This window comes from Typopeltis vanoorti, chromosome 10 (genome assembly GCF_054136105.1).
Source record: "Typopeltis vanoorti isolate ZY-2024b chromosome 10, IOZ_Tvanoo_1.0, whole genome shotgun sequence".
Classification (NCBI taxonomy): domain Eukaryota; kingdom Metazoa; phylum Arthropoda; class Arachnida; order Uropygi; family Thelyphonidae; genus Typopeltis; species Typopeltis vanoorti.
This window is the reverse complement of record NC_143558.1, coordinates 62,779,584-62,791,948: the sequence shown is the minus strand read 5'-3', so window position 1 is coordinate 62,791,948 and position 12,365 is coordinate 62,779,584. Positions and strand designations below refer to the sequence as shown.

Below are 12,365 nucleotides of genomic sequence, written 5' to 3'. Positions count from 1 at the left end.
GCAATACTGATTTTTGAATCGATTTCTGCGGAAATCTGTGCATTTCTGTTCCCAGATGGTGTTGCTTTCAGCTGTAGTTTCGCTTCCGCCATCACGGTGACCTGCACGCTTGCGGCCGTAATGTAGTGATGAACAATACCGTGATTTTTCAATCACAGTATGAATTGATATTGCAGAATTTCTGCTATGTAATTTAGCATGTAAAAGTTGCTTTCAAGTTGCAGTGGTGGATTATCCATATTAGTAACATGGAGAAAAAAGACAGAAAATGTATTTCGGTAGAAGAAAAGATGGCAATTCTGTGACATGTAGATTGGCATGCCGGAACACGTGTGCATTTAGCAAAAGATCTTGAACTCTCCGTGTCCACTTTGAACACATAGTAAAAAACAGGTCAAGCATTGAACTCAAGTCAAGCAATCTGGTGCTATATCAAAAAAAAAAAAAATAAATAAATAAAAAATGAAAAGGAAAAAAATAATCAACAATTAAAGATTTTTTTAAATAGATAAATGTAAGTACTGTAATTGTAAATTCATTTAGTTTCAATTATTAAATTTTGTAATCGAGTAGGTAGACTCACATACTAGTAGTAAGTCATATTTTAGCTTTTTTTAATGTTTTTTTTTTGCATTTCCTGCTATTTACACTTTCCTGCTATTTGCACTTTTTTCCATCAGTCCCCTGAAAAGTGTAAAAAAGGGGTTTTACTGTATTAAGAATTTGTATTTATCATATTTAAATATATTTTATGTGAACTATGGATTATTTCTTTATTGTTATTTCTGAAAGAGAATGTATATATGTGGAATTCTGTTGATTGAATTTGATTAGTTGGTGAAGGAGAAACTGAGTTGTTTTTAATTAGTGCGTGCTTAGAACGTGAATGGCTATGATATGGAGAGAAGCCTGTAGATGTAAGCTGAACTGGCTAGAACCGGATTTTGGCAGGAAGAATAAACGCAGTTAATTGAAAAATGATAGTAAACAAGAGAGAAAGCTTCGGGGACAGTGAAGAGACCGGTTGTGTGTAACTAACGGCGAGTAGATATATGCGGAAAAATCGACAAGGAAAGGGCAGGGAATAAATAGGCATTATAAACTACCTCTATGGAATTCTAATATTGCAATAGATTCCTAATAGTTAGAGGAAGAATACTGTAGAGCTGAAGTCAATACATAGTGGAAGTTAAGGAATTACCTGATGTCGTGAATCTAATGCATCAAGAGTTGTGTAGCTCTGAGTTTAATATTTCAGTTATTTTAGTGAAGATTTCTTTGAATTGTGTTTCCTCACTGTAATTAGTTAACAGGAATTTTAAAATGTGCCAAAGTGAATTCAATGTGCAGACGTTGTAACCCAGTAAGACTTATCCTTTTTACATCCAGTGTGAAGCAAATGAAAGTTAGTTCCGCCTAATATATCTTAACCCTAGCTGTGGTGTTTAACTATAAATAGTCAAAAGAATGAAGCACCAAAGTATTTCCCCCTTGAATTGATAACTGCCTTGTAATTCTATTAAGTGTTTATAGACTAGAAGTGAATTAGAGAAGCCAACTATAAGAATATTTATTGTGAATTTTAGAACTTTGAACTGCAAGAACTATTTTCTATTAATTGGCAGAATATAGAGAACCGAGGGTTAAATGCTTGATACCTAATGCATTGTAATTTTTCTGAGTACTACAACTAAATTGATTTGTAGATGATATGATTTGTCTCATAGAATAGAGACCAGTTGTGATAGAAATACTTATGCCTTGATTAATAAGATCTAAGAATTTTGGCTTTAATGTTAAAACCTAACTGAATAGCTACCTGTATCTCAGAGACATTTTGAATTTGTCAATTGCATTATCTTGTTTAAAAAGTTATACTTAGATGTACATGTTATATAACCCTGCATTAAATGTTTTGTTTTATTGAATTCAATTTGGTGTTTGCCTGATTTTCTTTCATTGCACCGCTCATAAAGTTTATCAGACCTTGCGGAAGCCTTAAATGATAATATTAACCTCGGCCTGTAGAAAAGTGAGATTGCAAAAGTTAGTTGATGATTGATTCCTCTATATTATATAGACTAGTCTAAATATAGGATAGTGCAGGATAATATAAATTTCCTTATATTTGGATCAGTATCAATCAGCATCTAACAAATAAAAATGGATTTTAAAGAAGTAAGAAAGGTCCATCAAACCAACATAAATGGATCAATTAGCAAGATAGGATGACACAACATATGGAACCTACCATCTGCGTTATACGAGGGTTACCTGTATATATATATAAATATATATATATATATCATTAATTAAAAAAAAAAAAACGTCAAACTCACAAACTCAAAGTGACTGTCAGCAGTAGTAAAGATAGACACTATCATTGTAAAAAGCATCAATGGAAAAGTGGAATTAGAGAAGAATTGGAATGGCAGAAATGGAGCAGAAGAATTAGAAAACTATCATATTGATATTATCAGCATTACTGAGATAAGTAAAACAGTTGAGACTCTGCTAAATAATAGCAATCAGATGTTATATTCAGGTAGTACTGTCAGGGAAAGGATGGAGTTGTTCAGCCAAACATGAAGATACCTTCTTGAATAGCAGGCAATTTTTAGTTGAATCATGTGAACAAAGTTCAAATTGGGAAATTGGACTACAAGACAGTTATGAGACAGTCTGTGGCCCCATAGAAGGCTCTGCTAAGAATGAGGTGAAGAAAATTTTCATTAAAGTCATTAAAGAAGAATGCTAGTATAAAGAAAAATGAAATGCTGGGTCTTTTGAGGCTCTGAGTAGAGTAGAACATGAATACCAGACATACCATTATTTATTATGTATGCACTTCCAAGGACTCATTGAGGGACAGGCCCATTTAGACATTCATACTTAAATACCTATCATATCTGTCCTTGAACATGTTTACTGTGCTTACAGCATCTAATGGCAGCTCATTCCACACACCCACTACACTCCACAAAAAGAACTTTACTTGTTCCCTAATAACACTGATTGCCAGTTTCCAGAGGTAACCCCAAGTTCCTCCTCCACCGTCAATAAGCTGCAAAATTTCACTTGTCTGTACTAAAGATCTCTATCATTTTGAACACTTGCTACTGGATTTTTCAGCTGTCTCCTGTCTCCTTGTCACTCACCTTGGAACCCAGGTGATCAGAGCCTTGTGAAGTGAGAGAGTAAATTCCTCATTCCTATTAGTTAGTGTTTTCTTTAACAGTGCTTTTATCTAAATGCGATAACCTCAATGTGACTCCTGAACTGTAACTCACTGTCCACAATAACTCTCAAGTCTCTAGCTTCGTTGACTATGTCGAGTAAATTCTCATTAATATAGTACTCTTCTTGTAATGTTCTCCATCCAAAATGCATAAATAGGCTTGACAACATTAAACTGATATTCATTGTTATTTGCCCATATAACCAGTCTGTTCAAATCAGCCTGTCAGCCCCACCAGCTCAATTCATCATTGCTTATAACTTAGCATCATCGACAGATAACTGAATATCACACTCAAAACCCTTTACAATATCATTAATATATACAAAGGTTGTTTGAAAAGTTTGGTAAAAAAATAAATTAAACACATTTTTTTTTGGAAAAAATTGCCTTTATTTCTCAACATAGTCTCCATTGGGGTCTACACATTTGGTCCAGTGAGTTTTCAATTTTTTAATCCCATCTAAAAAGTAGGATTTGTCAAATTGTGCTAAATAGTCATTGACAGCCTTGATGACATTGTTGTTCGAAGAAAGTTTTTTCCCACCGAGCCAAATTTTTAATTTTTTAGGGCCCAATTATGCCATGACCAGAAACCTAAACTTCACAGTTTTCATAACGCTTTCAACCAAGTAATGTTCTCCTGGCACCCCAAACTCAGACTTCTATGGTGAAGCAGGATTCATTACTTTGGAGAATGTGTTCCTACTGTTCCAGAGTCTAATTATAGTAAGCTTCACACCACACTACCTGATGCTTGTCATTCACTTCACTGATGTTACTTTTGTGGGCTGTGCAGCTTTGGAAGCCCATGTTTTTCAAGCTCCTGATGAACAGCTGTGGTGCTTGATGTTGCTTGCAGAGGCATTTCAGAACTTGGTAGTGAGTGTTTCAACTGAGGATAGGCCATTTTTTTGTGATATGTGCTTCAGCACTTGGCATTCATGCTCTGTAATTTTATGTGGTCTACAGTCGATTTGTGCTGTTCTTGGCATTTCCACTATCATAATAACATCACTTACAGTTAATTGGGAAAGCTGCAGTTGGGTAGAAATTTCCCAAACTGAGTTGTTGGAAAGGTGGCATCCTATGATAGCTCCATGTTGAAAGTCACTAAGTTCTTCAGTATGGCCCATTTTACTATTAAATGTGTGTCTATGAAGATCGCAAGACCAGTGCTTCCTTCTATACCTGTATGAGCCATAGTTGTGAGATACCGTATTTGCCAGTGTATAAGACGCACTCCCTTTTTTGTACACATTTTTTAGGAAAAATAGATTTTTTTAGATCCTCTTCCTGATTCTGCCAAGTTCTTATCATTTTCTCAGTTGGGGTTGGCCCAAAATGCCTCTCTGCAGGCCTGTTTCCATGTTCTTTAGCATATGCAATCACACGTAGCTTGTATTCAATATTGTAGCAATGCTAACGTTTTTCAGCCATAATTCGTAAAGAAATTTAGAGAAATTTTAATGGCATAAATTTATCACTATTCACAACAACCGCGACAACAATTGGAAAGTTTAAACGAACAGGAACACAGCTGTGGTCATCGATGACAGCACATGCACATCCACTGAACTCTACGTAACTTAAATGCTCTCACACAACACAAGGAAGCAAGAAAGAAATCACATAACTCAGAACAGAGAAAATTTCTAGAAATGGATCTTATTCCTGCCATCTTGCCATCAAACACCTGTTTTGCTAGCCTTTCCTCACCCATTCTATTTTAAGTGGTCATACCACCTTAGATTAACTCTGCTTACACATTCTTGAATGCTAACAATGTTAAGTTCCTTTCTAATATATTCATTTTTAATATGATTCTGACATTGATGTCATCTGTTCACTTCCCTAATTTTTCTCAGAACTCTCATATTTGTTGTCTCTAGTCTTTGATCGAGTGCTTTATTTCTAACCCAATTAAGACAGTTTTATATATATATATATGGATGGTCTAGTCTTTGATCGAGTGCTTTATTTCTAAAATTGTCTTAGTTGGGTTAAGAGAAATAAAGCACTCGATCAAAGACTAGAGACCACAAATATGAGACCACTTAAACTAATAATCTAAATCAAGTCTTTTTTTTTTTTTTTGAATCTTATCAACTAAAACTTGATTTAGGTTATTAATTTAAGTTTCAACAAGTTCAAGAAATGAAATCTCTTAAACTGTTAAATAACATATCCTTTTTACTTTCAGCAAGAGAAAGAAGATATCAGTAAACAATTTGAAGAAGAAAGGATTTCATGGAAAGAACAGCATGAGAAGTTTGATAAGCAAATTCAAGAGGTAAATTTGGGCTTCTGCTATTTGATATTTAATTAATATCTTACTTAATGCCAGTGGTAATTGTTATAGAAGAAAGAGGATAATTATTAAAACAACAGGGAATAATCATAATGATTATATTAACGATGACAAGTGACTTATTTGTGACCCTTTTTATGTTTTTAACAAAAGAAAAAAAAATGATATCTTAATGATTTGAAAAAAGTGAAATAGATACTGGACAGAAAATAAATAATGCTAAATTTTAATTTTTTGACTGTTTTATCATTAAAACAAGAAGTGACAGAATTGTTGTAGAAAATACTTAAGTATTTTCTCCAAAAAGAAAAAAAAAACCATTCTGTCTCTTGTTTCAGTGTATCAAATGAATGCAGTCAGTACATGCATTGAGATAGAAAAAGCCACCCAAGTCTGAAATGTAGAATGGAATTTGCCTTAGATGATGTTTGACCAGAAATGCTCAAATATGAAGGTATAAAAGTTTTTTAGTGACTGTACTGCATAATTCAGAAAGCATAGTTAGAGCTCTAATATCATCATTATTGTTATTATTATTCAAGCCTCCATGGAGTCAAGAGACTCATCGTGGGAGGTGCTTCTTAGGAAACACAAAGTCTATCATACCACTCATTGACCGTTCTTGCTCTAACGATGAGTCTCTTGACTCATCATTAGATGAGTCAGCCAGCCAGCCAGCCTTTATGCAAAGAAACCACTCCTCACCCTCTTGCTCATCACTTCCTTTTGTAACTTCCAGGGATGGCCCCTTTTCATCGCTCCTTCCTGCCATTCCACCAAGCGAAAGAACTCCCCAATGTCTACCTTGTAACTGCCTCTCAACAGTTTAAAAGTCTCAGTCATGTCACCTCTCCTTCTTCTATCCACCAAACTCTGCAGTCCACATTCTCTCAGTCGATCCTTGTAACTGACATTGAACAGTTCCTGAAACCATCTTTGTTATCTGCCTCTGTATCCTTTCCACAGTTAATTTGTCCCCTTCAAATCATCCTGGGGTCCAAATTTGAGAACAATAGTCTAAGTGTGGTCTGATCAAGGTCTTATACAACGGAATGATAACTCTTTTATTTCTGCAGGTCAGTGTCCTCAGTATTGCAGCAATCCTCTGGGTTACCTTCACCACCTTTGCAATATGCTCCCTAAATTTCAGTTTTCTATCAATCATCACCTCCAGATCTCTTGTCTTCCCTGCTTCCTCCAGTATAGCTCCTCCAATCGAATATGCATCCTCCCATCGATGGATCCGAAACTTCAAGACTTTACATTTTGCATTAAACCAACACCCCCATTAATTTTCCCATCTGTCTAGTTTATTCAAATCCTCTTGCAGGGCTGCCACATCTGCACTATTGCTGATAACCCTTCCTAGCTTCACAACAGCAAACAACTGAATATCCCCTTGCAATCCATTGACAATACCATTGATATAAAGGTTGAACAATACAAGTCCCAGTACTGAGCCCTGTGGAACCCCACGTGTAACATTCTGCTTCCTTGATATTGCCCCACCATACACAACTCTCTGATACCTATCAGACAGCCAATCCTGAATCCATTTGACTAACCTGACATTTAAACCCATATGCTGCAACTTAAATATCAGCTTATCATGTGGCACCCTGTCAAACTCCTTTACAAAATCCAAAAAAAAAGGCAGTATATGCCTTTCCCTCTTCAACTGCTCTTGTCACTTTATTATAAAAGGCAATCATATTACTAAAACAAGAGTGCCCCTTAACAAATCCATGTTGATTCTCACAGCTAACATTACGATCATCTGCCCAACGGTGTATATACTTCCTCACTAATTTCTCCAAGACCTTAACAACTACGATGACACACAAACTGGCCTATAATTAGACACTTCCAGTCTGCTGCTGCCATTGTGCAGTGGCACTATCTTACTTTCCTTCCATTCCTTGGGTACCTTTCCCGCAGCGAGACTTTTATTGAAGAGCCAGGTCAACGGAGCTGTTAGCTCTTTAGCACATTGTCTCAAAACCCGCTGTGAAATACCATCCAGTCCCACAGCTTTACTGATATCCAGAGTACTCAGTATTGGGAACACACTCTCCTCTTGCACCTCTAAACCCTGAACCTGCCCTATCCCTCTAGTATTAAAATCTTCTTCTCCAGGATGAAATACTCCAGTAAAGTGCTCATTGAATGACTCCACTATGTCCTCTGCATCAGTCACTCTATTCCCATTTTTTTCCTCCAGTGTCATTCTTCCACAATCATTTCTCCTCTTACTGGTCATATAGCTAAAAGTTCCCTAGGATTTTCTTTGGATCTTAGTGCCAATCTCTTCTCATATTCCAGTTTTGCCTTCCTCACTATACTAGTCACTCTCCTGGCCTGTGTCTTATATTCTTCATGTATTTGCCCTCCACCCCTCTCCTTATATCTCTTCCATAATCTCTTTTTCAACTGCAGTTCCTGTTTGATATTGTTTTCATCCACTTTACACTAAATTGTGTCTGCTTCTTCACTTGTGGAATACAGCTTACTGTTGCTGCTAACAAATATTCCTTCACAATTTCCCAAGCACTAATGATATCCTGGCCTTCCAATTCTGCCTTCCATGGAACTGCTCATGGTTGATACCTAAGACTATTATAATCACCTGCCATATAATTCCACATACGTTCCCTTTTCTTTGATACTCCTGCATGTCTATTCATCTATCAAGTCAAAACCACATGCTCATTTTCCTATAGCGTCATAGCATCAGCTCTTCTGATGCTATGACCAAATCCAAAACTCTTGAACCTCTTGTTCCCTCTATTACATGTTGCCTAAGACATTTGTCCCTCAAGAATTCTAGAAATTCCATCCCCTTCTTACTACATGCATTTTCCTCTTCCCAGCTTATACTATTGTAATTAAAATCTCCCATAACAATCATTCTTCTTGCACTTGCCAAGCTCAACTGTATTAAATATCCTGTCTTGGCCACTTCTACCTCATGCCATATGCTTTCAAACCATTAGTGTCACTGCCTTCCAGAGCCTCCACTCTTAGAGGACATAAGTCATCACTTATCATAAGCAATACCCCACCACCACGTTTTCCTTTCCTATCCTGCCAAAAAATGCTGTACCCTGCTACTTCAATTCCTGTTATTATATCATCCTCTGTCAACCATGTTTCAGAGATCCCAATAATCTTTGGCCAGGCTGATGCTATCAGCGCCACCAATTCATCTCCTTTATTTCGGATACTCCTGGCATTAGTATAAAGCATAAAAATGTCACTGCTTCTATATCTGTCATTATCCCCACTCAACCCCACTGGACTCAGTATTACCTGATGGCGTCCCCCCCCCCAAGTACCCATTCCCATAAGAGGCCACTCCTGCTACCATCCACTCTGGAAATTCTAGTTTCCCCTGCATTGACACACTGACTCATTCAGAAAACAGCAATTTCTCTCTAGATGCCCTCATCCTTCCTCATTCAGATGCAAACAGTCTTTCGCGTACAGTTCTCTTCTGTCCTCCAAGCATCCACATATTCCAATCCTCTCTTCTGACACATTCTGGCTATTATACTATTCAATATTAGACAATAGACATAATAATCTACCTGCATGTTTCTTTTGTATACTCTTTTCTGCAGTCTGCATGACACAGTTGGACAACTTGCAGATCTCTATTCTTCTCTGGTTCCTTATACATGTAAACATTTTTGCACAAGTTTGATGGGTCTGAACCAGACGAACACAAAGTCAAAATCATTCTCTCCTTATAATCATTTCTATGGTAATGCCCATTCCTGTCATTAGCACAATTATATAACATTGTCGCTCTTACACTCATATTCTCACTATTCCTCCCATTATAATTTAGTTTCTCTGACTCTCTCTCTCTCTCTGTGTTAAGTCTCATACCAGTATTAGGTTTTTCAAGACTCCTGATACCAAACGCATTCAGGTGTAGTCCGTTCCTCTTATACAAATCTAATCTTCCCTCAAACTCACTCCACACATCCAAAAACTCGCGTTCATTCCTTCTACACAGCTTATGCATCGAATCGTTTGCCATCAGAGCCTTCCTTAATTCATTTTTATCATATTATTGAGGTAATGTACATACTATTTTCACTTTCTCACTCTTCCTACAACCCTTTCCTGTCCTCTCTCATACTGAACTTATCGCTAGCAAATTCATTAGTATCTACTACAATAACAGTCTCATTTACTTTTCTTTTCTGTTTTTGAATTGCTTGTGTTATAGTTTTAATTTTTTCTCCTGGAAAACTTGAAGTTATAACCTGCTCATCCACAGCATGTTTTAGGATAGATTTGCCATACCAAATGACATCCTTCTTTTTACAAACAATGTTACTTACCTGGTTTTCATTACTTGCCAGATTCTGTGCTTTGTTATTTCTTATTTTGCTGCTTAATTTTCTTTTCCTCCCCATGTTCATTCAAACGCCTCTTGACTTTCCGTAATTCCCACATCGTCTCTCTGATAATCTGCTTTAATTCCGCTATTTTTGAGGTTAATTCATTTCAATAACCTCCTTAGCAGGGCAAGCCTTCTTGTGTTTGACTTCGTTGTTCTTCTTGGCATTACATTTCTTGTGTGTTTTTGGCACTATTTTAAGCTGTATTCATTGTTGCAATATCTTAACAGAAATATACTATAAAACACTAAAAACATGAATATCTACACTAATATACTATAAAATACTAATTCTCTAAGGTGAAAATACAATAAAACATACAAGAATAGCGATCAGAACTTTACCACCTTTGCTGCGAGTTGCCCGGTATTGTACTACATACTAGGACTACTTGCATTAGCTCACGCTAGTAATCGCCGATACTTTTATAGTTTACTATATTTGGTATGAAACTCTCTGATTCCAATCTTTGAGTTTCTTATTCGGTTTTAAAACAATGTGGGATTTAATATCTCCTTAATTTAAATAAAGTTTATATCGCCAAAATGAAGCCTATTGACTCTTTATTTATATTTAAATAAAAATCACCAATTTTTTCATGAGTTCTAAATTCACTGCCCAACAGTGTAGCCTCGAACCCCAATTTTTCATTTTCTTTATTATATTTTTCCATTTTGTTTATTGTTTTTCCCACCCATTAGGAGACAAACCCATCTGATAGTTAATGAACAGTTTATTTGTTACTTTTATCAAAGAGCAGTTATCTTTTACTTTTCTTATAAGCTTGTTTTGCTATATGTAATATGTTATACTCTGGTTTATGGCCTCAACATGGGGCAATATAATTTATATTTGTTAATTCCTTATTATTTTCTATATGATAGTTTAATCCATAAATCTTTTACCATGAATGCTATGCCAATGATAGTTTTTATTCATTTCTGTATTATAAAACTCTTTCTAAAAGATATGCATACCGATGTGCTAATGTCCACATTACTGTTATAGATTCTAAACCAGCTAGCCTTATTCTGAGTCACATTTTGTTTTAGCTTAAAGCACGTATACGAACCCACCAACAAGAAAGAGAAAAAGAACAACAAGATCATGTTTTAATGTTAAGAGAGTTGCAGTGCTTATTGGCAGATGAACGAGCAAACAAAGAAAAGTATGAACATGAAGTAAGTTTTCAATTATTCGTTATCTTTTTTAATTCAGCTCTTTTCACACACACAGACTTCTATCCAAATGTCACATTTCAAATAAAGAAATTGTCTTTTTAAATAAGCGATTTGCCTTCTTTCACAGAGCTTAACTGCCTATATCTCTCTCTGTCTCTCTCTCTTCTTTTATTTTATTTTTTTTATTGATCCCATACACAAGAGGTCGATGGATCTATAGACACATCACTGCCATGTGGGATGCAGATGAGGACTGAGATAGAAGTTTGGTGATTTTTTTTTTTTTTTTTTGAGAGTTGCAAGTTGTAGTGGTTTGGGAATATTTCTTGAGAAAGGCTGGAGCACAGAGGTGGATGGAATAAAAGAGGATGAATAGAAGCAGGTTTGGTTTGTTTGCAGTTGCACAGTAAAGGGATGCTGAGCAGCTGCTGCTCTTGTATTAACAGGTACAATGGAAAGTGGAGTAATGATGGTTGCCAATTCACTAGAGCAGTGACCATGGAAGTACCTGTAGAATAGACACAGTGCTGAAACACTGTGCCTGTGAGATACAGATTAAAGTGAGTCTGTAAGATAGGGATCATCTTTATGCTTAATTGCATGTCTCTAGATGGCATCAAGGATTTTAAGGGAAGTTTTAGGTGCACCACCCCCAAACACGTGAGCAATATTCTAAACATGGGTGAATTTGGGATTTGTATATAGTGAAGAGTTGGTTGGGTGTAAAATAAGCTCTGAATGAAAGAGAATACCAAGTTTGTGATGTGTTTATGCCTGGAAAGACTGGAGGTAAATGTTAGTCCAAGTAGAGAGATCCGATCTTGTCTAGTGATTTGTGTATTACTGAGGGCAAGGATAGGTGAGCTGAGATCTCTTTTGCACAAGAAAAGACAAGACTATGTTTTGGCAGCATTGAACGTAACAAGGTTGTCCTTGTCTGCAAAGCTGTGAATGGGATTAGTGGTTATTGTTAGTAGGTCATTTATGTACAGGTAGGTGATAGGACAGAGCCTTGAGGCACTCCAGCATTGGTGGCAAAGCTCAAAGAGAGGGAGACATCTACCATGACTCACAGAGAATGACCAGAGATAAAGCTTGCTACTCAATTACAGAGGGTGGCAGGGAGACTTAAGCAATGTTTAAGGCACTAGTTGTAGATGATCTTGTAGCCTGTAATGTCAGAGTACTGTATGGGTTGTCAAATGAATAGGATGATTGGGGAG

At 36.3% G+C, this 12,365-nt stretch overlaps 1 protein-coding gene across 3 annotated transcripts in view; it reads left to right on the top strand.

Annotated features, from left to right (window-relative positions):
• Window positions 1–12,365, top strand: part of LOC150102462 (GRIP and coiled-coil domain-containing protein 1-like) — a 156,025-nt gene that overhangs the window by 76,105 nt on the left and 67,555 nt on the right. For all 3 annotated transcript variants that reach the window (XM_090398972.1, XM_090398971.1, XM_090398973.1), the window contains 2 exons: window positions 5,442–5,531; window positions 11,014–11,142. In XM_090398972.1, the coding sequence (XP_090255098.1) occupies window positions 5,442–5,531; window positions 11,014–11,142 (219 nt within the window). The remainder of the gene's footprint in view (window positions 1–5,441; window positions 5,532–11,013; window positions 11,143–12,365) is intronic.